General features: G+C 37.0%; 1 protein-coding gene across 1 annotated transcript; it reads left to right on the forward strand.

The window, feature by feature from the left end:
- Positions 1-5,998: 5,998 nt before the first annotated feature.
- Positions 5,999-10,407, forward strand: LOC149528936 (uncharacterized). Its single transcript, XM_089810797.1, has 10 exons — positions 5,999-6,101; positions 6,254-6,378; positions 6,714-6,935; positions 7,024-7,113; positions 7,208-7,246; positions 7,897-7,935; positions 8,066-8,722; positions 8,819-9,011; positions 9,462-9,787; positions 9,867-10,407. Exons 1-10 carry the CDS (start codon positions 6,062-6,064, stop codon positions 10,194-10,196), a joined length of 2,061 nt encoding a protein of 686 aa, XP_089666923.1. The 5' UTR covers positions 5,999-6,061; the 3' UTR covers positions 10,197-10,407.
- The last annotated feature ends 16,867 nt before the right edge of the window (positions 10,408-27,274 follow it).

The raw sequence follows: 27,274 nt of genomic DNA on the forward strand, positions 1-27,274 counted from the left end.
TAGGGGATGAGGGAGGGAGTGAGGGGGGGGGAGGAGAGAGAGACAGAGAGAGAGAGAGAGAGAGAGAGAGAGAGAGAGAGAGAGAGAGAAGGCGATGGGAGAGGGAGTGGGAGATGGAGAGCAAGAGAGAGAGAGAGAGGAGAATGGGAGTGTGTGAGAGAGAGAGAGAGTAGGGGACGGGAGAGGAGAGAGAGGGGGGGGATGGGAGTGTGTGAGTGAGTGAGAAAGAGAGAGAGTAGGGGATGGGAGAGGGGAGAGAGAAATAGAGTAGACTAAGAGAGAGAGAGAGAGTTGGTGTAGGGAGAGGGAGTGGGAGAGGGAGAGAGAGGGGGTATGGAAGCATGTGTAAGAGAGAGAGTAGGGCATGAGAGAGAGTGTGAGAGAGAGTATGGGTGGCAGAGAGAGAGTGAGAGTAGGGGATGGGAGAGAGAGTAGAGAGGGAGGGAGGGAGAGAGAGAGAGAGTAGGTGGTGGGAGAGGGAGAATGGGAGTGTATGTGAGAGATCTAGAGAGTAGGGGATGAGAGAAAAGAGAGAGTAGGGGATGGGAGAGGGGAGAGAGAGAGAGTAGGGGGTGGGAGAGAGAGTAGGTGGTGGGAGAGGGAGTGGGAGAGGGAGAGAGAGAAGGAGGGGGATGGGAGTGTGTGTAAGAGAGAGTAGGTGATGAGAAAGAGTAGGGAGTGGCAGAAAGAACTTACGAGATGGGAGAGAGAGAGTGAGACTAGGGGATGGGAGAGAGAGTGAGAGAGTGAGAGAGAGAGTAGGGGGTGGCATAGAGAGAGTAGGGGATGGGAGAGAGAGAGAGAGTGAGAGTAGGGGATGGGAGAGAGAGAGAGAGAGAGAGAGAGAGGAGGAGGATGAGAGTGTGTGAGTGAGAGAGAGTAGGGGATGGGAGAGGAGAGAGAGTAGGGGATGGGAGAGGTGAGAGAGAGGGGGGATGGGAGTGTGTGTGTGTGAAAGAGAGATTGTAGGAGATGGAAGAGGGGGAGAGAGAGTAGCCCAAGAGAGAGAGAGTAGGGGATGGGACAGAGAGAGTAGGCGGTGGGAGAGGGAGAGAGAGGGGGGATGGGAATGTGTGTAAGAGAGAGAGAGTAGAGGATGTGAGAGAGTGTGAGAGTGTGTGAGAGAGTAGGGGGTAGAAGAGAGAGAGAGTAGAGAGGGAGAGAGTGAGATTGAAAGAGAGAGTGAGAGAGAGAGAGTAGGTGGTGGGAAAGGGAGTGGGAGAGGAAGAGTGAGTAAGAGAGAGAGTGTAGGAGATGGGAGAGGAGAGGGGAGAGAGAGAGAGAGAGAGGGGGGATGGGTGTGTGTGTGTGTGTGAAAGAGAGAGAGTAGGGGATGGGAGAGGGGAGAGAGAGAATAGGCGATGGGAGAGAGAGTGGGAGAGGGGGAGAGAGAGGGGGGATGTGAGTGTGTGTGAGAGATAGAGTAGGGGATGGGAGAGAGTGTAAGAGTGAGAGAGAGAGTAGGGGATGGGAGAGAGAGTGAGAGTAGGGGATGGGAGAGATAGAGAGAGTAGAGAGGGAGAGAGTGAGTGAGAGAGAGAGAGATATTAGGTGGTGGGAGAGGGAGTGGGAGAGAGAGAGGGGGGGGATGGGAATGTGTGTGAGAGATCTAGAGAGTAGGGGATGGGAGAGGAGAGAGAGAGGGGGGATGAGTGTGTGTGTGTGTGTGTGAAAGAGAGAGAGAGTAGGGGATGGGAGAGGGGAGATAGAGAGTATCCCAAGAGAGAGAGAGAGTAGTGGATGGGAGAGAGAGTGAGAGAGAGAGTAGGTGGTGGGAGAGGGAGTGGGAGAGGGGGATAGAGAGGGGGATGGGAGTGTGTGTAAGAGAGAGAGAGTAGGGGATGGGAGAGAGAGTAGGTGGTGGGAGAGGGAGTGGAAGAGGGAGAGTGAGAGAGAGAGGAGGATGAGAGTGTGTGTGAGTGAGAGAGAGTGGGGGATGGGGGAGAGAGAGAGAGAGAGAGAGAGAGAGAGAGAGAGAGAGAGAGAGAGAGTAGGGGATGGGAGACAGAGAGTAAGTAGTGGGAGAGTAAAAGAGAGGGGGGATGTGAGTGTGTGTGTGTGTGTGTGTGTGTGTGTGTGTGTGTGTGTGTGTGTGTGTGAGAGAGAGAGAGAGAGAGAGAGTAGGGGATGGGAGAGGAGAGAGGGTGTAAGAGAGTAGGGGATGGGAGAGAGAGAGTAGGTGGTGGGAGAGGGAGTAGGAGAGGGAGAGTGAGAGATAGAGTAAGGGATGTGAGAGGAGAGGGAGTAGGGGATGGGAGAGGAGAGAGAGTGAGAGAGAGGAGGGGATGGGAGAGAGAGTGAGAGAGAGTGAGAGAGAGTAGGCAGTGGGAGAGGGAATAGGAGAGGGAGAGTGAGAGAGAGAGAGTAGGTGATGGGAGAGAAGAGAGTGAGAGAGAGTAAGGGATGGGAGAGGAGAGAGAGTGAGAGAGAGTAGGGGATGGGAGAGGAGAGAGAGTAGGTGATGAGAGAGGGGAGAGAGAGAGTAGGGGATGGGAGAGGGGAGAGAGAGAGTAGGGGATAGGAGAGAGAGAGCAGGCCATGGAAGAGGGAGAGAGAGAGGGAGGATGGGAGTGTGTGTGAGAGAGAGGGAGGATGGGAGTGTGTTTGAGAGAGAGGATGGGATGGGAGATGAGAGAGGGTGAGAGAGAGTAGGGGATGGGAGAGAGAGTGGGTAGTGGGAGAGGGAGTAGGAGAGGGAGAGAGAGAGTAGGGGATGGGAGAGGAGAGAGAGAGCAAAAGTGAGAGTAAGGGATGGGAGAGGAGAGAGAGTGAGAGAGAGTAGGGTATGGGAGAGAGTAGGAGATAGTAGGCAGTGGGAGAGGGAGTAGGAGAGGGAGAGAAAGAGAGAGAGTAGGGGATGAGAGAGGAGAGAGAGAGTAGGGGATGGGAGGGGAGAGAGAGTGAGAGAGAGTAGGGGATGGGAGAGGAGAGAGAGTAGGGAGAGAGAGAGAGTAGGGGATGGGGGATAGTGGGATAGGGGGAGATTATTTTTCACATAGTGCATATGCACTATAGTGCGTATGCACTATATGAAAACACCAAAAAATGGTCATAAAGCAAGTTTGGGTCCCTGCTGATGCATATTCTACTTTTTGTCTATTGTGTATTCTATTGTTATGACATAAAACATAGGTTTCAAGCTGTTGGAAGGTAGCAAACACTATTTGAAGGCTTTTCGAAGATTCTTTCATTCTATTTGAAGTTAGCAAATACCAAATTCAATCATTGGATATGCTATTTGAAGGCTTTTTTAATATTATTTCTATAGAAAGGGTTAGTGCAATCCTTTTAAAATATTCTTTGTTTTTATATAGAGACAAATTTGATTATAACTTGACATGTTGTTTAATATATAGTGAATTCATTGAAATTTGTATGTTTGAATGAATTGTTATTTGGACATGGTTAGAAATTTGGCAAGTTGTTTAATATATATTGTGTATTCATTGAAAAAATTCTAATTTTTATATGTATTTGAATGATTTGTAATTTACAAATTGTAAGTAATTGAGATGTTTGAATAATTTGATATATAGAAATCATCATCATGCCAAGGAAGAAACCAAAAGCTCAAACAAATGAAGAGAGGGAGAGAGATTTGGCAATTAAAAGAGATAAAATGAAACTACTATGTGAACAAAAAAATTGCAAAGCAATAATGAAGAATTGACTTTCGAAGAGGAACAAGAACCACCGATACAAAGAAACAAAGAGGAAGAATTGGAAAGACAAAGACAACAAATGAGACTGTTACACTCAAGAAGACAATTGAATTGTGAAGCTACACCATCTTCCAATGCTGGAGTCATATCATCCTCTCATGTTAAAGAGACACTAATTTGTAGATCCGACCAACATGACATCAACATATCAAGTAGGTGATATTCCATCTTTTGCATCTTATTGCCAAGGCACATCATCTTCAATTCAAGGTACGCAAAAGAAGATGTCCTAGAAGAAGCATGAATCCAATACCTCTCTAGACCTTGTGGAGATAAAAAATGTTCCTCACAAAATGAATGAGCTTAAGGAGGAGCTAGAAGTTGGTTTTAAGAAGTTGGACTAATTCCTTGTGTCTTGGTAGTCCTTTTTTTTTTGTGTCTTCTTGGTGGTTTTATTTCTGTGGTTGGAAACTTTTGGTTGTCGGGGGTTTTTGGCTATAGCCATGCTTGTCTTGACTAGCAATGATATTTTTTAGAGCTTCAAAGTTATATAACAACTATACATGGGGTTCTAGGTCCCTTTAAAACCTATTTTTTCCTTTAATAAAAAAAGTTACTATCACTAAGAATTTGATTGTTGGACCACAAACTTGTAAAATATGGAATACCAGATAGAGAAAGTGTACCTAGAAGAAAAAAGATTGTCATTATTTTCATCCATTTCCTTAAACCACCCATAAGAGCCGTATTCTAACTTTTACTAGGATAATGTCTAATAATGAGTTCTATAGAATAAATGACTAATCTAGATCCCAAGAACAATAATGCCTTGGAATAAGCACTTGCAACCAATTGCAATAGAGTGATTTGGTATAAATATATCACTAGAGACAATATCATGTATACTAGTCATGCTCAACCTGAAAAGGATCACCCCCCATGTTCTTCCTCTTACTGTGAATCTTTCTACAATACTCACAAACTTCAAAACCACTCAAATAACTCAGAGAAAAAGGAAAAAAATGCTACTCTTTTAGCTTCATGACCAAGCTAAATAACTCATAAAGGAAAAGTACACTCAAAGCCCAAAAATTGATGAGGAACTTCAAACCCAAAATTAATAAAAATAACATCATCATAAATGCAAGATTAACACTATGATAATGTATGATCACTTCAAACACTTCTATAGAGATGAACAAGATGTCTTCCCAAATTTTAAAACCTTATGTAAAGCTTCCCACATTTTCCAACCAGTTTGTAACATGATTACCTTCATGACAATTGTGAAGAAATGACACCTCATCCACCAAAATCAATATGCATCTTATCATACTGATGAGATCACTTCTATTCCACCCAATGTTTGCTACCTTCTTTAAAATGTTAATTATGTTTACAAATCCCCCTCAATGACCACCATTTTCAATTTTTTCCTTATTAACAAAACCACCCGATGGTATAGAGAAAATAATTCTATCACATAGGCAATTTTTATGCCAAGGTCAATAGGATAGGTCGCGCACATCTCTCCTTTTGATTTTCTCAAAAGGTGACCCCTGCCCACCCAACCCGAGTTACCCATGGATGACCTATCAAAGTTTAACTTACCCAATTAGAGTCAGGGGGAGCTGAAATCACATTATGTTATAAAAATGATTTCAAATGTTATTATTTTCTCAACTATTTATAGAAAAAGATAAAAAACACTTTTATTTTTTCCTCTATCAAAGAAATGATATCATAATAATAAAAGTATTATATTATCAGTTCTATCTTCCAATCTATTTTTATACAATTAAATTACATCATAACATGAAAATTATTATATTATCTTTCTTCTATATAATATATTATTTCCACCTTTTTTTGATAATATGAATATAAAATTATTTATAGAATAAAATAAAATATTAGAAGTTGATATAATGTCATTGCTGACCCACTTAAAACTGTGAACATTTTTTTGATTTTCTCAGAATAATTCATATAAATTAATCAAAAACTCTCTGAATCACATAAATTTAAGGTGATATAATGTCATTGCTGCCCCACTTAAAGTTGTGAACATTTTCTATTTCTATCATTGATAGCTCTTTTGTTTAGTGGAGAATCTATAGAGCTGAATTATTCACATTTGTTGTAAAATTGTTGAAATAGTCATATAAATAGTTGCGACATTCAAATGAAATCTCATCCCTGACGACATAAGTTATCCCATAGCTGACGTCAAATTTTGTCCAATGATTGATATATTTTCGCTCGGTGGGGAGCAGAAAGCATCTCTGTATAGTAATTTGTGACTATATTTGATGGCAGTGGGCAGGAAGGAAAATACCCAACTTTGATTTTTCTTCAATTTTCCATTGAGGGGAGGAAATTTTCCATAGTACTGAGTGATGGAAAAGAATATGGTTGCTGTTGATGGACAATGTGCCAGTAAGTGATAATTATTTTTAGATCTAAAACATTTTATAAAGCTTTTATCGTTTGAATTGGCTGAGCAAGATCTGTTAAAAATTATGTCTGATACGTTTGCGAAATTAATATGTGCAATTCTCATGACCGTGAAATATAAAATATGGGAACAGTTGAGGATGATCTGGCGAAAGGCATAGCTGCACATTTACTAAATCCATCTATAAAAACTCCAATCACTGTGGGCATTGCTGGTGATTGTGGATCTGGTGAGATAGTCACCAGTCTTATGAAGAAGGTATGAAACAGTTATTACTATTATTTTTTTATCGGTATATTTTTATTGATTGGTAATTGTTGAAGCTTAGATTAATTATTATTATTGATTGCAATTAATTATTCTTAAGTTCCAGTAGATTTTATTCTAAAAATAGTTTTGGATACGTTTGGTTGTCAAAGGTCTATTTTCACGATGTGCTTATATGTTAGTGTGGTTAGTCCAAAGTTTATCCATTGAAGTGGATGTTTTCCCTATAGAAGAGTTGGTGTTTAGCTTTAAGATAATAAGTATTAAAATTTTGACAATTTAAGATAATATGTTTTGAAATTATACTGGACAATGTGTGCTTCCAGATAGAATGTCATCTGCTCCTAACAGCTGCTCAAGGCGCGTTTCCCACAGAATTTAATGGGAAAGCAGATACAGACCTCACTGAAAAGGGTAGAAGAATCAAGCAAGGAGTTGACAATTTATTGGCCAAAAAAGATGAGGAAAAACAAGTGAGGCCAAGTAAGGATTTCAATGGAAACGACGAGGGAGTTGCCAGTTTGTTGCCCAAACAAAATCCTGAACAAGTAAGATCAAATTGTGGATTAAGTTGATAGTCGTCCATGTCAATTTAATGTAATATGAGAATTCAATTGTATGTTTCATAACAAACAGGAACGTACACTGCTCCACTTTTTGGAGGAATATCAACCAGAGCACAAAGCCATTTACAAATATTTGGCATGCCTTGAGTTGAACCAATTGGTAAGAGATCTGCAGAAGAAAATATTTGAATTCAATATTATAAATGATACGGCTCTAAAACAAATATTTCTCTGTTGATTTGTGAGCTTTCCAGGTGAAAGATCAAGAAAATCAGAGGAAGGAGAAATTGTCGGTAATTCCTAGGGTTTTAACTTTAAATTTCAGTGGTTGGGATCTGTACATTTTTTTTCCCTTCTAGATAATAAGGGTATAGAATACATATATTTTTTCGTTGTAAGATCTCCAAGTAAAAGATCAAGAAGGAAGTTCCTAGGGAATTTCACTACTAGAACAGAAACACTTTTACCTGAATGATAATCTGATAAAAATGATTATTTTGAAATACTAAGAGTATAAAATATATATCTCTGTTCATTCTGAGTTCTCCAAGTAAAAGATCTAGAAGTTCTGTAAATTTCACTACTCGAATTCTTCAGGAAAGCTTTTATCTAGGAAAAAAATGATTTAAAATAAATAAATAATAAGAGCATAAAATATATCTCTGTTCGTCCCGAGCTCAAGTAAAAGATCCAGAAGTTCCGTAAATTTCACTCCTTGAATTCTTCAGAAAAACTTTTACACTACTTGAATTCTTTAGAAAAATTGTTACTTGAATGATTATTTGGATTTTTTATTTATTTTTAAATAATAAAAGCATAAAATATATCACTGTTTGTCGAAATTTTCTTTAGTTCCTAGGGTTTTAACTGTAAATTTTATTCCTCGAGTTCTTCAGAAAAGCATTTATCTGAAAAGAAGGAATGTTTTTTTTGAACTATCTAGGGAAAGGATCAAAGACATGAGAGCAGGGAGAATTCATCGGTAAGATCTAGGGTTCTAACTTTCGGTTCTCGCAATTTAAAGAAAAACTTTTGCATAAATCTTTACAAATTTCGTAACTTTGAAGGTTCTAATTGTTATAAATCTCTGTTCATTGTACTGAGCTCTCCAGATGAAAGATTTCGAAACCGAAAAATTAATCGAAATCCCGAGGGTTTTGACTCTGAAATTCAGCGCTGAAGATTACACGGGAACTCACGAAGCTTGCGATGGTCTGGTAGTTGAGATAACTAAAGCAGTCGAGAATTCTCTGACTCGCGCCCAGCGGTGGAGCACTTTCTGGAGACATAACAAACAAAGCTATTTAAAACTAGTTGATCTCTTAATTGCTGCTGGAATATTTGCAGTGGTCTTCGTAGCATGGAGTGTTATAGACCACTTTAATGTCTCAAACTTCAAATATGGAACTATACTTGCATTTATATTTTCAGTTGCTGCCCCAGCACTCAGGCAAGTAGTTTCTTCATATAACTGGAAGGAAGTGAGCAAATTTGTGGGTGATCATTTGAGGTCGAGCAATTCAGATGAGTATGCCCGGCAACAGACGGTCATTTCAAAGATCAAACTTCTGAAAAAAGAATGTGGGGGAAAACCCTCCCCATTTTTCTCCTTCATTGCAGGTGAGAAATCGAGTTATTGGTGGGGTTTTAAAGAGGAGAAGATTGAGAAGACTTCTGTTCCAAAATATGGATCAGCTCCTCAGGAGAAGCTCCGAATAATAGCCTTCATGGACGGCCTTGACCGTTACGAAGATTCAGTTATAGTGCGGGTATGCTTCTTACATTAACTGTCACATTTCCATTTCCATTTCCATTTCCATTACCTTGTACTAAATATAAGATGTTTCATTCACCCTATGCTACAGGTTTTGCAGTCCTTAAACACAGTGCTTAAAACCTGTGAAATTAACTTCGTTTTAGCACTAGACAAGAATATCATCCGAAAAGCATTCAAATCTTCTTCCAAGGAAGAGGGTGACCCTGATCATTTGATTAGTCAAATTATCCAGCTTCCAGTAACCTTATATCCAGTTTTTAGAGCCAACTCTACAACACAAGGTACTTATGCATGAAAATCTTAGTTAATTTAAATAATGTTTATACATTTTGGTACTTTAGATTACCTTTTAAGGAATGATAGTTTTAAAAGTGAATGCAAAAATTAATATACAATCAAAACTCCAAACAATCTCTATTAATTTTTTAATTTTGAAAAGCTAATTAATATATGAAAATCAGTTTGAAGACATAAAATTAGTTAAAAATATATTTTATTTATTATATTTGTGGAAAGATTTGTTTCATTACTATTTTGGTCACTCTTCAACATCACAAGTAGAAAATTAAGCTTGGAAAAAAAAGTCAAATTTGACTATTGAACATTTTTAATATTAGAATGTGATTTTTAAGCCATTGGCACTATTTATCACTTATCATTGAAATTTTTATATGTTGTCCTTTATATCATCATTTATGTTAAATTTGGTTGTTTCTTCTGATGTCTCATAGACAATACCACAAATGATATCGAGAAGCAGCACAGGCTCAGAAGTACAAATGAATGTAAAGAACTTCTATTGAGCCGTGTAACTCAAGTTCGAGATATGTCAATGATGAAAAATAACGATGACGAAGATGCCACATTCAACCGATTCAGTCGCTTTTCTAGAGAGATAGTTGGACTTCATCAGAACTATATAAAATACCACACATTTGCAAGGAATGTTATAAGCCAAATGGATTCCATTAAAAAATCTTGCGGCTGGCGTAAGGAATTAGTAGCTTGGATATTTATATGCTCCCAGTGGAAACAAGAAATGGATATTCTCATTCAGGTACCCTCATCTTTCTTTCTCGAAATAGTACTTTCAAATTTGCAACTTTTATTCTGAGACAATTTTCTTTTATTCTAAGGATTGGCATGTGCACGTTGATGTCAAAGAAGATGGAATGAAACAAGAACCTTCCCTCAAGCGAATTGTTGCTAATTATATTAAACAGAAACAAGGGTGCAAAGAAAAGGAGAAGAATGCAGCTGATTCTGAAGGAGAGGGGAAGAAAGAAGTCGGTTCCAAGGACGAGAAAGAAAATAGGAATACACAAAATGGTGATCTTTCAGGATGGAATAACCTAAATAAAGCCTTAGATCAAGTCCAAGATGTGTCAATGGAACATATTCAACGTTTTCAACACTTCAGGTTCCACTGCGTTGCAGGATATCTCAACCTTAAACAAGAACTCTAACTAAATTTAAATTAGAAACCTTTGTACATTTTTATAACAAAATATTGTTATTATTATTTTATTATATGATGTGTGCTATGAAGTTTCTCTTTGTTATTATTGTAACGTACTGTACTCTGAGAATATAGTATGATAGTGTTATCATATTATAAAACTTGTTTGTATATAAATGATTGGTTGATAAATGAGAAGCGTGCAATTAGAAAACTAATTTTTATGTTTTCTTAACTATTGTTTAATATAGATATTGAATATCAAGGAAAGATTTCTAAGATTCAAGAACATCATTCTTTCTAATAATTTAGGTTGATAAAATTAATAAGGATATAATCAATTATATTATAAAAATATATCATTATATTAAAATGAATACATATTAGCACTTGCATCTTAGAAGGGTGTAAGGGTTAGGTGGATAGTTTTCTGTATGATGTGGAAAGTTTGGTAATAATATTTATCCTCTACACATGTATAATTATTTGTCAAATTTTAGCAGTAATTTAAAGAACATAGGAAGTAGAATTCTTTGGTGAGAAGATTTGACATGAAACACTTGCTGCTAACATCATTCTCTCATGCTTTGCTCTTCCGCAATATCTAGAACTATCTAATTGTCCTCCCTTTCTACCACTTTTAAACACTTAATTCTAACATGATTCTCTCATTGTCTCTCTATCATGCTTCATTCTTCACCAATAACTATAACTATCTACTTCTCATCCTTTTCTACCACACTTTTTCTTAAAAATTCATTAAATATTTTTCTATGATTTGATTGGATGAATTATTTTACCTCTTATATGGACCAACTTTTATGATTGTAAAACTTGATATGTTTTAAGAATTATATTTTAATAATACCATTTATATCATTTTAACTCTTGATTGTCAAACATGATGCTTTAATACTTTTAACTTTTTTGTGTGATTGTCAAAGCCTTTAGATTATATTAATAAATTAGAGATACTTTTAAAGATTTTTAATATTGTATTTTCAATATTATATTTTAAGATTACACAAACTATATTTATGGCAAGTACTAAGTCATTATATGACACTTGTACTATTTATTCACTTTGCACACATAGTGAATTAGTTCACCATCAATGAACCAATGAAAATGAACTATTTTTAAGTTAATAAAATGTTTATAAACTTAATTTATTATTAAATATTATTCTAATATATTACCTATACTATTTATCTCAATCATAATTGACTCATTTCATTTCGTGGACCCTTTTTCTATACAATAATAATAATAGATAGTTAGTATGTTTTATTAATATTAACATTTCTTCTATACAATGTATTAACTTTTATGTTAAATTGAATAATTATTAAAAGTTAATAATATTATCTACCATATAATATATTACTTTTTATCTTAATAATTAATTTGACATATATCTTATTTTAAAATATTTTCATACAAAATAAATATCTCTCATATATAAATTTAATATAATAATTTTATTATAGATCTATCTTTTTTCATCTTTTATTTACTATATCAATTAGATATTATAATATTCAATTTATATAATTAAATTTTTTGATAATTATCTTTATTTACTATAACACATTTTATTTGAACAACCATTGATCCTATACACACTATTTTTATTATTATGCCACTTGTTTTCATTAATTTTACTTTCTTCACCACAACCACAATCTCCATCCTTGTTATATTTTGTTTTTGTTTGTGTTTTCTTCTTATCCATTGTGCTTGATTAAAATTCTAGGTATTTTTTCCTTGCTTTATTCATGTATTTTGAGCCTAATCAATACTTTTTGACCAAAACATTCAATATTATTATCTATTATTTTATCCCCAAACAAATATAATGATGACACTTTATTAGCCCAAAGGCTCTTCAATTGTAAAATAGTTTACAAAATATTTGTTGGCTCCTAATTTAATAGTTTTGAAAATGACCAAGAAACTAGACCAATGCATCTAAGGCTAGCAAATTTTGATGACAGATACACTAGACTGTATTCTTGGGCCAACTATAAGGCATAACTCCTTCTTCACTTCAGGCTCTGCAAAACCTATGCGGGTGAACCTCAAATTCAATTGATATCATACCAGTGCAAAACATATCCCTAAATCTATTTATTGCAGATGAAAACCCCTTATATCTCCTAATAACTCATGAAATGACACAGATCTACAGTAGCTAAATGCAAATCTATGAATCTCATAAGCTGAGTGAGGGTTAAATTGTTATAGCTCTTCAACATAAAATGTAAAGATGACTTGAATTTGATTTGATTTTATGTGGGTGGGGAAAGTGGATGAAAACCATGTATAGACAACAACTTAATGACCCTGTAGGTGATCAGTGCCTGATCCATTGGGCAATTCATGAATCTCCCTAATGCATTTTGGATATCTGATACTTATTCATATATTCAGATATATGATCTATCCATTCACCTTGTAAATAGACGTCAATGTTTGATCTAAATCTCATTCTTACCTGATATCCTCCTCAATAAACTTGCAACCCTATTGAATCTCTAAAGCATTTACATGATTCCTTGAATTACAAGCAACAATGAAGCAACTTACAGCCTTAAGGGACTACACTTATGACCTAAGCTCTTTGTTCAAAGATCATAAAACATTACAACTCACTAAGAGTGGAGACAAGATTCAAACTGAAACTAAACACTTGTTATTCCTTGAATTGATCTCCTTGAAATAATACATAAAAATGCATGAAATTAACTCACAAAGAATCTAATTAACCAGACTATACAATAACATATGCTGTCATACAAGAGAGAAAATGGCGGCAATGAAAAACTAATGGGATGGGAAAGGGGTATCATAGCTAAAGCAAAGCTTCATGGTCTGGAACCAGCACACCCCAAGTCTTCCATTCAGAATTCATCAATTCCAAGGTTAGTTCTACTAACTATCTTCATACCAAGAAACTTTCAAAAATTCCCAACCCTTACAAAAGAGAAGAAGAAAGCATAAATATAGAAGAAGCAATTCTCAGATTCATTATGCAACTAACATGTGTCCCTTTAGAATTCTTCCTCAAGAAGCTGAAAATAATCTTTCTACCTTCTCTCTGTAACTATAAATCAAATCCCCGTGATTCTGGCTCTTAAAGGCATAATGAATATCAAAAAAATGATTCATCATCATAACTGATTTTTGATGTTAGAATAAACGCAAGGTAAAAAGTGAAAATGAGTTAACTGGCCTACAAAAGCCAAGAAAATATCTCAGAATTGATTTTCTTCACATCTAGACTTCAAAAAGCCTTCATATCTACCTTTGATTATGAGTTTTGCTATGGGCAAAGGAAGTTATGGATTTGAAGAAAATAAAGGGAGTTGTGGAGACCAAGAAAGAGATACTTTTTTTCAATGGTAGTTCAACATTTTTAGGTAGGGTTTTTGAAGGAACTACTTTGTCAGAGTTTGTTGTCTTTGCTTCATTCAAAATTGTAATTTATAATGAAGATTGTCTCAAAAAAAGACCCGAGGGTAAGGTTAGTTTTTTTTTTCTATTGAAATTTATGTCTAGAATGGTTTTATTCTCAATTGTTAATTCTAAATTATGATAGATAATTGTTTATTACTATGACTAGATAATGTTTGCTTTCATTAGAAATTATAGTCTCTAATATGACATATTAGCTGTTGCATTTGCAATTTTTTCTCTTTAAATTTTTATTATTGATCACCTGGTCTAGAAAAAAGAACAGGTGAAATATTAGATCGAAAAACTAAAAATATTTATAGCATCAAATTTCTTATGACATGTATTCATGTCAAGGAAGAAACTCAAGCCCTTAGAATTTTATGAAAACTGAGAGCCAACTATGTGAATCTAAACCATATTATTCCTCTACTGACAATTTTTTCTTTCTTTTGTCATTCAAGAACTTGAATAATGAAGGTTAAGTTGGTCCATCAATGGATCAATTTCTTCTATCATTACGAACATGTATTTAATACTACAATTGCAAGGATCAGACAGGGTAAAATAATTGAAATGCATTTACTAAATAATTGTTCATTGATTAGAAAAACTGATCGATGATTTTTTTTGCTTGGAGGCTCTGCTAGGGTTTTCTTGCTTCATGCGAACTTTCAATTTTTTTTGCATACAGCCCTTCGCTTGCACTCCCCTTCTATCGGCACTTGTCATACCGAGTTTACTGTGGGAGCTTTAGGTTAGGATATAATGGCTCTGGCCAGTGGTGAACCAGTTGTTTCTGGTGTTCATGCTGCTACTTCAGACTGCCATGGTGCCGCCATCGAACAAACTTCCGCTCAAAATTGTCCTTAAAGTTTTCCATGAGGTAATCCTGATATTGTCCTTCCTTTGCAAGAATTTGATGTTGAATGTGACTGGTTAGAACAACATACCTTGATAGGGTATTTTGTTGGTAGGACTCCCCCTGAAGCTATGCTCAGAGAATGGGTCAACAAAAGTTGGACTCCTCATGGAGTCCACCTTGACGCTATGCAAAACCTTACCAAAATTTTATTTTATTTCACTTTGCTAACCCGTCTCAAGAAGACGTGATTTTTACCAACGGCCCTTGGTCTGTGCGTTCCTCTCTGCTTGTTTTTCAGAAATGGTCCTGAAACTTCTCTGTCTCGGATGATAAAAAGCTTAGGGTTGCTGTTTGGGTCAAATTCCCAGGTCTACCCTTGCCTTACTAGCCTTTTATTAAGTCTATTGCCCAAGCCCTTGGAAAAGTTGTTACCAAGGAGCCAAAGAAATTTTTTAATGCTCGCCCTCAGCAGCGTGTTTGCATTGAAGTTGATCTTTCTAAAGATCTCAAGGATTCTGTGGAAATCCAGATTGGCGCTCAAACCTTCGCATAGAAGGTGCTTTACTTGAACCTACCTAACACCTGTTATAGGTGCCAGTCTGTGGAACACAAGATCAGGGATTTCCCTTTGGCCATGCCTAGGGTCAAACCCCAGCCTAAAGCGATGCCTGTCAATCAGGTCGAAGGAAAAAAAGAAGAATGGGTTACTGTTGGGTGCAAAGGCAAGCTTGCCTTGAATCCTTTGGCCCCCAAGCCATCCTATGCGACAGTTACCGTGATTCCTCCTACTTCCACCAAAGTTTCAGTGCTTGCTAGCGTGGAGATGCCAGCGGCTTCTATTGCACTTGTTTCGGTTTCACAGGGTTCAAACCCTACTAGTTCATAGGGGATTAAGGCGATCACCAGGACCTTGTCCTTGGCTGGGGCTTGTTCTCCTCTTGCAGTCTCTTCCATAGTACCACCAACAACAAGGCATTCTCATAGTCCTCTTGGACGTGCGGAGATATCAGGGGTCAAATGGTAAGCTGTAAGTCCAGAGGATTTCCCGTCTGACTTTCACCCGATTTCTACCTTTTTGCAGAATAGTTACTCCTCTCTAGAGGACGAGGATGATATGGAAGAGTTCTCATGAACTTCCTCTCTTAGAATGTTTGAGTTCTTATAGACCTCCCCAAAAAATTCTATGTCTGGGATACCCATCATAGACTTGGGAATTTAGATTTTCTTTGCCTGCAAGAAGTTAAGATTTCTGGTTTCATGCTTTCTGCTGCATGTCGTGTCATTTGGTAGGATAGCGTCATGTTTTCTGTTACTCTCCTGTCACCTCTCCTTCATTCTTCTATTATTTTGCATGGTTTTGACCCCACACACCGTATTATTTGGCTTTTGCTTTCCATTAACAATCATTCTTTTGGAGTCATTAATGTTTATGCCTCCAATGATGCTGTGGAAAGGGCACAAATGTGGGTTTGGCTTGCTGACAACCTGCTGCCAGCTACTTGGGTCCTATGTGGGGACTTCAATATGGTTGAAGTGGCCTCTAACAAAGATGGCATTCTGCCTTTCCGTTGGATAGCTGGGGAAAGAGAAGCCTAGTTTTACATGCATCATAAATTGGGCCTTTTTGATCGCAATACTAGCCGCCATCATGATAATGGGGCTTGGCACACTTGGTCCAATTTTTGAGCCAGTCCTGACCACATATTGAAATGTCTTGATCGTGCTATGATCTCGGCACAATATTTTTTTTACTTTACTAAAGATCATGATCTACCTGTCATTCCCCTGATAGATGTGACGTTGTCATACCACTATCCCATTTATTTTGGCATTTCTTGGCAAACAGCTGTTCCCAAAGTGGTCAAGTCTCAATTCTTCCTCAACAAGTCTGCTTTTGCATGCCTCCACCATCTCCCACATACAACGTGTCTGGAATTTGGAACCACGTCCACATTCCCATTGAGGTTCGATTCAATGGTGGAATGACGCCATTACCAGAATGACTCATTTTTTGCGCATCTATAGGCGTCAACTGGAAATTTTCAAAAAATGGTCTTATGAAGCCAACACCCTTGCCCTCAAAAAAGCCTCTGAAGCGCTCACCTTCAACCCCTTTGATGTGGATCTTCAACTCCAGCTTGCCAAGCTTTGCCATGAAAAGAAAATTGCTGATAACTATGCTGCCCGAGGAGCTCAAATCAAAGCCCATCTCCACTGGTTGGAGGTTGACGACAAAGCCTCGAAGGAGTTATTCTAGGCTCTCTGAGCCCGTCATACCAATGTTGGGATTAAAAAGATAAAATAGGGAACTGATGTTCTTTCCAGTCTGCCAGACATCCTGCAAGCTTTTGTTCTTCACTATGAGAACATTTTTGCTTCACAGGGCCATTCGATTGCTCAGGAGGAGGCTCTCAGAAAGTGTATTACTGTTACTCCAAATTGTCTCATGGTTGAGCAACGCGCTTTCTGTGAGAAACTTCTTTCCCTCCGAGACCTTAAAGAGGTAGTTTATTCCATGGCGGATGACAAATCTCCTGGGTGTGATGGATTTCCCTATGAATTTTACAAACATCTTTGGGAGCAAATTGGTCCTGATCTGCACAAAGTCTATCTTGAAGCATACCATTCTAAACGTTTAGGAGCGATCATAAATAAAGGCAATATTAAATTCATACCTAAAGTTGGTGATCCTGAGGACATCTGCAACTGGAGGCCCATCACCCTCCTCAATGTGTCTTATAAGATCATTGCTAAGGCGCTCTCTCTCAAAATTTGCCATATGCTTCCTCTAATTGTGCGGCCTGAACAAATTGGCTTCATCAAATCTAGGTATATCTTGACAACATCATTGCTGTCTGGGAAGGTATGGAATGGGCTCGTAAGTCCAAGCAACAGGCTATCTTTTTAAAGATAGATTTCGCTAAAGCTTATGATCGCATTGAATGGCCTTTCATTTTGGCTATGCTTCAGGCTCTAGGTTTGGTCCCAATTTCTTTTAGTCTGTGGAGATGCTCTTTGGTGACACTAATGCTTGCATCACCATCAATAATTCATAATCTAAAGCTTTTGGACTTCTTTGTTCCATCAGACAAGGTTGTCCATTAGCTCCAGTGCTTTATGTCCATATGCTGAAGGTTTTGGTTATTTACTTGCTCACTCTGTGTCTTCAGGACTGGTTTGTGGCATTTCCTTGCCTGATTCTTCCTCCCAGTTAGTCAATGTTCATTTTTCTAATGATTCTTTTCTTACTCTTCTTGAAGATGAAGAAAACATAAAAAATGCTCTAAATTGTCTTGACACTTTTTGTCAAGCCTCTGGCTCTACCATTCAATGGCATAAAATGCTCTGCTACCGGCAGTCTTTTTCGCCAGCTCCACCTTGGCTCAACCAATTCCAATGGAAATGGGTTACTCATGGAGAAATTTTCTGCTTTCTTGGCATTCCCTTTGCTTTCTAGGCTTCCCCTGTGAAACTTTGGAATGCTGTGCTTACAAAGATTAGCAAAAAGCTTGATTATTGGATCACTAAGCTGCTTTCTCTTGCTGGTAAATTCCAGATTTGTTCTAAGATTTTGGCTGCCACCCATGTGTATTATTCTTCTTGTTATGCTCCCTCCAAAGCTTCGTATCTCAAATTAGAACATTTGCTCAGAGATTTTCTTTGGGCCTCTGGTTCTGACCATCATGGTTTTCACAGAGTTGCTTGGGATTTTTGTTGTCTCCCAAGGGAATCTGGGGGTCTTGGCCTGCTTTCCACTCGAAAGTAGGGCCTTGCCCTCTATGCTAAATGGATTATCAGAGCTATTTCTGGAGATGAAGCATGGAAAGTTCTTGTTAGGAATTGCATCTCTTCAGGCTTCCCTGCTAACAAACCGGCGTGGAAGGGGATTGGTTTTCAGACCCTTCTCACTATGTGTGAACCAATGGTCATATAGGGCTCTTTTGTTATAAAGAGCATCTGGAAAGTCTGGGAAGCTGTTAAACCTTGGCTTCATTGGGCTGGTGATGAGTTTCACAATGGGCTGTCCTTAAATCAATAGAACATTTGGTGGTCTCCCCTGTTTGCCTTCCAGGGTATTCCTCTTGCCAAAACTCAAGGTGCCAGTGCTCTGTGTTTCTTTAAACATGGCATCTGCACTACCAAGGACATTTTTTCAAGAGTCACCATGAATTTTAGGTCATGGGAGGATATGCAAGTTCAATACTGCCTTGTTCGTGCCGATCGCCAGACTTATGACCTTCTGTTGTCTTCCATACTTGTGCACTTACTTCATAAAGTGAGGATTCAGTTTGTTCGACCTTGGTGGTATGATTGGAAGTGGTTTCCTATCACTCCATTTACCAATTATAAGCCCAATATGGGATACAGATGGCTTTCGCCCCACGTTTCGATGGTGGACACGCTTAATCAACGGTGGAATTTGCATTCTTCGCTTTCTCAGTGGAGAAAACGGTTCGACACCATTTGGAGTGCCATTAGAGAACCTAAGATTACTCACTTTTCTTGGTGCCTTGCCTTCCAAGGTCTTCCCCTGAGGCCTCGACTCAAACACATTGGGGTTCCTAATCCCAGATGCCCTTTCTGTGGCCAACCTGAGTCCTTTTTGCATATTTTTTGGTTTTGCAAGCGTGCTCAGAATTATTGGCACTGGATTCATGATTTTTTCAAGCCTTTCAAGCCCAAACCTTTTTCATGGCACATGATCCTGCTGGGTGATTCCCCCAGATTTCCTTGGAAGTTTTCCTAGATTTGGCATACTTTCAGGATGGAAATGTTGTTTTCTCTATGGAAAGATAGGAATGCAATTTTATTTACTCATAGTTTTATGGATGTTAATATTGCAATGTACACTAAGGCATGCATTTGTAACAATGTCATTATGCAGATATAGGTGCAAGCTAATAAAGTTTCCCTGGAGGTTGCCCACTTACAGGAATTGTTAAATCACTGGGGCAATGCTCCTTGTACCATTGCCAAAGTGCCTCCGGATGCCTTGGCTGATGTCTCCTTGTCTCCCAGTCATCGTTCTAGATGCCAGTCCTCTGGCCGCCATTCACACATGTCGCGCTCCCAGGGTCCTCGCCACCGCTCTCCTAGCAGTGGTCATGGCGGTTGGAGGCACCGCTTTGCTTCCCCACCGTGTGGTGGTTTTGGCTGGTCCCTGGCTCCCCCCCTGGGAAGGCTTCTGGCTGGTCTCCGGCTCCTCCCCCTGGATGGGCGCACTCTGGCAAGTTTCCCCAGTTGGCCTTGGCAATTTCTCCTTCACGGCCAGACAAGAAGGATGCGGAGATTGCAACTACCCCAGATCCTGCAGATGCTGCTGACGGCTGGACTGTTCCCAGTCCACCTCACAATCGCACTGATGTGAGGGGATTTCCTGATAAAGATGATCCTCCTCCCTCTGCTGGTAGTGCCTTGGCAGCATGAGGTTGTTTAAAATGTTTTTTTTTAATGAATAGTTTATAGTTTCTGGCTGCGGCCATGTTGTTCATTCTAGCTTCGACCGATTGAACTCATTCGCGGGGTGATCTTGTATCCCCCAGCCCTTTTTTGTGAATTGTAATCTTAGTAAATTTTATTAATTGAAAAGGACTATTCATCAAAAAAAATAATTGTTCATTGTAGTGCCAAAGAATTTTGGATTGCAACCTTCAATGTTTCTTTAGAATATGATTTGAGATTTCTGTTTTGCTAAGTTTTCCTTCAACTTCAAACCCTATTAAAATATATTTCTACAACTAATCTCTGCCAAATCAAATGGTCTATTGTACATCGTTAAGCTAAAAATACTACACGAAGATTTCAAAGCACAGGGCACATTCATTTAGGCATTCAGTTTCCTACATGAATCCATAAACTATAAAGTCATCTAGTCATTCAATTATTTAATATAATAGTATTAGCAAAGAATAAAGATGAATTATACAAGTTACATTTTGTAAGAGAATCTATTTTTTCAGGATTCCTACTAACTGCGCCTGTGACTCCCCACAAATCCAAAATAATTAATAATTACAACAATTCACATATTGGCTTACTCCTTACAGGCCTATTGATTATATTAATGAAACTCAAAGCTAAGGCCCTTGGCATTTAATTTCAGCCTTCATGCAATGGTATCTAAAGTAATGTTCACAAGACTTATGACCTTAAAATTATATATTTATCAAAAAAATAATTTTTTTTATATAAATAAATATTAATAAAGTTATATTTTAAAATGAGAAAATATAGCTTTCTTTTGAAATAATATAATATTAAATATTTGAAGAAAATATAAAATTAAAAATAGAAATTTATTTTTAACTTTATTCATTAGTTTATAATAGAAATAAAAATTACAATGAAAAATAAAACTTTTGTAAAAAAATATAAATTTAAGTTTTAAAATTTTTATAAATTTCTTGACTGCATTTTTTATAACTAATTTTGAATATTTTTAATAGAATTTTGTGTCTTAAAAATACAAAGTGATTAATAATTAGTCAAAATTTATATAAATATGTATTAAAAATCATTGACTCTATATATTTTATGTTCATTGTTGTTTTTTATTTTTATATACATTTTAAACTTATTGATTAATAGGAATGAAATTATTGATTAGTAATTTATTCAAATTAATTAAAATTTTTAAAATCTTTATAGTAAAAAAATTGTTTAAAACTCTTTATTCAAAAATATTGAATGGGAAAAGTATTATGGATTTAAAATGTATAAAATGAAAATTATAGTATATAAAAATTTTATAATGTAAAATAGGTTATAAATTAATTAAATTTATAATGAAAATAAGTTATTTAAAGATTTTTTTAATTAAATTTTTTATTTTTTTCACATTATACAACTTTTTTCTAATGAAATTAGAAAGTCTATTTTTAAAACTAATAAATGAATTTGAAGATTTGTCATAATTTTTTTAATTTTAAATATAATCATGATATAAATTGTCAACCTCGTGATAATCCTAATACTAAAAAAATTAAAATTAAAAATATAATCATAACTATAGTTATAAACACAAACATTATAATTATAATTATATATATATGGAGAGAGAGAGAGAGAGAGAGAGAGAGAGAGAGAGGAGGAAGGAGAGTATTAGAGTGGGGTTGCCGTTGCACCAAAAGATCAATCTTTTAATGCTCGATACAACCACTCAACTTATAGTATATAGAAGGCGGTTAAGACCTTGTCACGAATCTTGAGGGGAGCACTAACCAAATTTCCAACAATCTCCCCCTTAGTGTTACCTGAGGGTCTGAGGATTCAAACCTGTGACCAAGCTCTAATACCAATTGTTAGAATTGGGTTTCTGTTACACCAAAAGATTGATATTTTAATGCCCGATACAACCACTCAACTTATAGTACATAGGAGGTGGTTAAGCCCTTGTCACAAATCTCAAGGGGAGCATTGAGCTAATTTCCAATAAAGAGATAGTGAAAGATAGTAATAGTAAAAAGAGAGATGGTAGAGATATGGCATGGACATAGATGATAATTATGTGGAAGTGAAAGTGAGAGGAAGAGCTAGGAGAGATGAGGTAGAAAAAGAGAAGGGGGAAGAGGAGATGGATTAGGAAATTAGAGAAGGAGAATAATTAGGGCATGAAATAAAAATACATGAGGAGAGGAATAGGGCATTTAAGGGAAGGCAGAAGAGAGAGAGAGAGAGAGAGAGAGAGAGAGAGAGAGAGAGAGAGTCTGAACTCTATTTTGGGCCTAATCTTAAACATTATAACATAAATTAAAATACACAAGGAGAGGAATAGAGCATTTAAGGGAAGGCAGAGAGAGAGAGAGAGAGAGAGAGAGAGAGAGAGAGAGTCTATTTTGGGCCTAATCTTAAACATTATAACATAAATTTTAAGTATTCCCAACATTTAGAACACATGTCCCAAAGCCAAAAAAATAGTTGGCTAAATAGGGGTAGTTAGAGACACACTTTAGTAAACTAGTAGATGCTTGGCCCTAGGGATTTTTTTATTCTAATGGAAACATAATATTGTCCAATATATAAAATATTAGGTAAAGGATGGCAAAAATTTAAAAATAATTGTGTCCTAAAGGTAGATTACATTGGTGATTGGACTAGATTTGGGATCAATTATGGGTAAACAAATGGGTGCTTATCCTAGGCTTTGGAGCCAAATTATTTAATATCTCAGCGATGTGGTTGACCCCATATATAGGTTTTATTCATCAAATTATGATTTCCTAGAAGAGATAGAATCACTAATTAGGAGAGAGATGACATGGACATAGATGGTAATTATGTGGAAGAGAGAGCAAGGGGAAGAGTTAGGAGAGATGAGGTTAATAAAGAGAAGGGGGAAGAGGAGAGAGATGAGGTAAATAAAGGAGAATAATTAGGGTATTGAATAGAAATATATAATAATGGGGAGTATATACAGAGAGAGATGGTAAATAGGGCTAGAGATGAGGTAGAGAGAGAAGGGGGAGTAGAGAGAGATAGATGATATATAACTTATAAAGGATCATAATTAGTAATCAAATAGATAAATTTGTTTGTAGGAGAGAGGGAGGGGGGGCTAGAGATGGGGAAGGGAGATATGAGTAAGAGAGATATAGATGTTATAAAATTTGGGAATTAGGGTAATTAGGAATCAAATAGATAAGATGTTTATATGAAAAAAAGCATCGCAGGAGAGGGAGGGGGAGGAGAGATAGAGAGATAGAGAAAGATTTGATAATGTCAAGGATACTAATGAGAAGAATATTGATTCACAAATTGACCAACAACATAAACAATATGAATATAATAAGGAATAAGAAAAAGAATAGGAAATAATAAAACATTGAAAATATAATAAGGACAAAGTCACATCATCAAAAGTCTAAGTTGACACTACTAGTACCACAAATTCAAAAGAAAATAAAGAGAATGAGAAGAACTTATTTTGAAGCTAAGGAAGATATACAAACCCAAAATTAGGTTTTATGTATGCAAACATAAGAAGGATAAAAGAAGAGATCAAGTAGAGTTTTGATGAGAGGATGAAGAGTTAAGAGTTTAATATAGAATCATACTATGAACCTTGATTTAGTTATACAAAGCCTAAAAAAGGATTGAGGAAGTAGAAACAAAGAAAAAGGGATATGAATAGCTTTAGGTAGAAAGCATTTTATAGGTCACTAATACATGGCTTGAATACTTATTAGTTTTTGCAAGTGTATGTGAAAGTCCTTAACTGGGTTGTTCTTGAAAAGAATGATTGTTTTTTATAGAGTTAATTGTAAATCCTTTAACAAGGTGAACACTCTATAAGTTTCATAAAATCTCTTAAAAAATTAGTCTTTAATAGAACTTTTAGATACATATAACAATGTGTTAGTTACTCCTAACTAGGTGAGTCACTTAGATATTGATGATAATTTAACTGTTAATCGAAAAAAACCCTTTTACTATAGTGAAGAGCTATGGTGAGATCTCCATTGTGATTTTTCCCTCACAATAATTTTAACACTAAAATATATATCACATTCATGGCAGATAATTCAAAACACCATGATATTGAGTATCACATTTAAGTTGAACTTAGTTACTCTATTTACTTATACGTAAATAGTATACTCATAATTATATATCATAAATTATTTGAGATCAATTATGTGTAAACAAATGGGCACTTATCTTGGGCTTTCAACCCAAATTATTTAATATCTCAGTGACATGGTTAACCCCATATGTAGGTTTTATATGATTTCATGCAAGATACAAAATTGCCAATTGAGAGAGAGATGATATAGACATAGATGCTAATTATGGGGAAGAGATAGCAAGCAGGGGAGTTAGGAGAGATGAGGTAGACAAAGAGAAGGGGGGAGGAGAGAGATGAGGTAAATAAAGGAGAATAATTAGGGCATGAAATAGAAAGATATAGCGATGGGGAATTAAATAGATAGATAGATAGATAGATAGAGAGAGAGAGAGAGAGAGAGAGAGAGAGAGAGAGAGAGAGAGAGAGAGAGATGGCTAGAGATGATGTAGAGAGAGAAGGGAGAGACAAATATAGGTGATCTAAAATTTTTGAAGGATCCTAATTACTAATCAAATAGATAATAATAAATTTTTAAGAGGGGAGGGGCGGGGGGGGGGGACTAGAGATGGGGAAGGGGAGAGATGAGGAAGAGAGATAAGGCAAAGAGAGAAATAGATGATATAAAATTTGGGAATTAGGATAATTAGGAATTGAATAGATAAAGATTTTTTTGAATTAAAAGTAGCCAAAACTAGGGGACTGGCCCTTTAACAATCAAACTCAACTCAACTACTACCAGCAGATAACCATCAAACAACACTACCCCCTACCACTTAATAAAACAAAAACAAGGTTCCGAACCCTAATTAAAAGAGTATTAGTAGGCCTAACATACATACTTCCTATGTAAAACCTATAAAATCTATAGTAATATATAAACAAAGGCATGACAACCTCAAACCCCATCAAGTTCAAAGACCAACAAATTAATAGCATAAAAGTGAAACAAGAAAAAACCATTAAGGCTTCTTAGCCTCTTTCTTCCCTAGGAGGATGTTCACCCAATCTTCGGCAATGAAGTCAAATAGCATTTTAGTATCCTCCTTAGGTAGGTTCCCCTCTAAGTCCTTGAGTAGGTTCATTGTAGTGGCATCAACATGTGTCACTTTTATAGTGAACTTTGTCAGTAGGCGCATTCTCCCCTCCAGCATATGAATTCTTTCCCAGACCTCACTGCCAGCCTTCTTCATGACCTCCACATTGACCTCTTGCATGTCACTAGGAAAACCATTTTCTTGCATCATAGTAACTTCTTGCACAATTGGGGGGTTAGCATTATCCTTAGAAAAGGCCTTAACAGGGGGTGGGGGGGAATAGTTATGGGGGAGGGAGCTCTATCCACCGTATCAGGGAACTGGTCCCTCATTAACTCCACACATCCCAGCCTGATGGTTGTTGACACATGTGACACCTCCTTTCTCTCTTTTAACCCCTCATCTCAGCATTTGAGAAGAATCCAAGATCTCCTCTTTGTTCTCCTCTGTTCTCCCTTCTCCAAAGGTTGAAGCCTTCTCCTTCATTCTTTGTTTGGGGTGACCAATGTCTTCCAAATCCATCTCTTCCACTTGCGAAGCCCCTTCTTTCAACTTCCTTTTAGCTTTAGATTTTGCTAACCTTCCCGACCTCCTCCTCCCCCCTCTTCCCTCCTCCAAATCTATCGATTCTTTCTCTTTCCCTTTATCTTGTCTCCCTTTTTTCCCAAGAGGAGTGGGTTTTAATTCCATAGGGGACCTGCTAGGTGAAGGTTGTAGGGTTGGGGCTCTGGGACCCATTATCCTAAGGGGAACTAGTTGGGGACGAGGGTTGGGATGAGCCCGAATATCAACCTCCACTATCCTAGGGGGGACTAGGGCAAGGTGGAACTGATACAAATGAAAAATTAACCCTTGATGTAAAATGGTAAAATTATCCCCTTTTCTCATTTTTTCTTACATCAGTTACCATGTCTCCTAAATCATGTAACATAAAAAAAGAAATGGAAATTAAATCCTAGTGGCAAAAATGATTTAGAAGGGGAAAGTGGTAGTAATAACAGACACCGTACCTTTCTTCTAATGTTAGGTACTTCATCAACATCAAATAGACCTCATTCCATGGCTTAGGGAGCTTCTCCTACATAAAACCACCTCTATGTTGAATAGGTTCCTCTCTATCCAAGAAGAAGCATTGCAGGGTTGCTTCATCGGCTACCCTTGTCACCTTTTGCCACTTCCTTCCCTTCATGGCTAAAACCGTCACCAAAAATGACTTCCTCAAAGATATGGAATGATATGCCATTGATCATGGTTCTTCAGTCCTCCCAATAATTAACAAATTACGTGGAACAATTTTCATCATGCCCATTAAAAGCCTCCATAAAAGGCACAAACATGCCTTCCTTCAACATATACCACACCAGCGGCTTCCTCGCAGTCTCCTCAATCATGGACAACTCAATGCGCATAAGGTCACCACCCATCTCTACAAATTTTCCTAATCCTTTCACCTTCTTTAGAACCCAGAAACACTTGCTAAGAATGACACCACATGTAAGCTAAAAATCCTTGAGGCTACAATAATGACCATTATTATTAGTAATAATATTAGTATCCTTAGTATAAGTTCAAATCATGTGTTCAATGCCACCTTTTTCCTCCCAATCTCTTCCATCATTCTTGAAACACACAAACCACTTAAAACTTGAACCTTTTTTCTGATTGGCATACGAGCACACGCATATGAAAATTATTAAAAACTTTCCTTTCAAACTTCAAAGATCTTTCTTTTTTGACCCATGTGAATTTATTATTGGCAGTACCATCTCCTTCACTCCTAGCCATCTGTCCTTCCTGGCTTTGTCCTTTCCACCAACTCATCAACATGATACAAAAATTTAAAATATGTCTCCATCTAGGATTCATCATTCTTTATTTCTCGGTTCACTAAATCTCTTTGCAAATTTGGTAAGCCTTTGAATTCCCTCCAGCACCTTAGTCCTTTCACCTTTAGACCTAACGCCACCATACTATCTACCACACTATTTCCCTCCCAAAATATATGATTCAAATCAAACCTATTAAAATTGGCTAATAGGTGTCTATTATCTCCAATCACACATTTTATAGCCCACCCTTCTTTCATATTACCTTTTACAGTTTCTATGATAATTTTGGAATCACCTTCAACTTCCACATATCTCCACCCTACACTCACCACTAGC

Source organism: Cupressus sempervirens, chromosome 11 (genome assembly GCF_028749045.1).
Source record: "Cupressus sempervirens isolate cs-2001-9-10 chromosome 11, ASM2874904v1, whole genome shotgun sequence".
Classification (NCBI taxonomy): domain Eukaryota; kingdom Viridiplantae; phylum Streptophyta; class Pinopsida; order Cupressales; family Cupressaceae; genus Cupressus; species Cupressus sempervirens.

Bases quoted from the DNA above. Each gene is read 5' to 3' on its own strand.
- LOC149528936 (XM_089810797.1), top strand. From the start codon at position 6,062: ATGGAAAAGAATATGGTTGCTGTTGATGGACAATGTGCCA. The intron at 7,114-7,207 runs GTAAGAGATCTG...TGAGCTTTCCAG, and splicing joins GCCTTGAGTTGAACCAATTG to GTGAAAGATCAAGAAAATCA. The intron at 7,247-7,896 runs GTAATTCCTAGG...TGAACTATCTAG, and splicing joins AGAGGAAGGAGAAATTGTCG to GGAAAGGATCAAAGACATGA.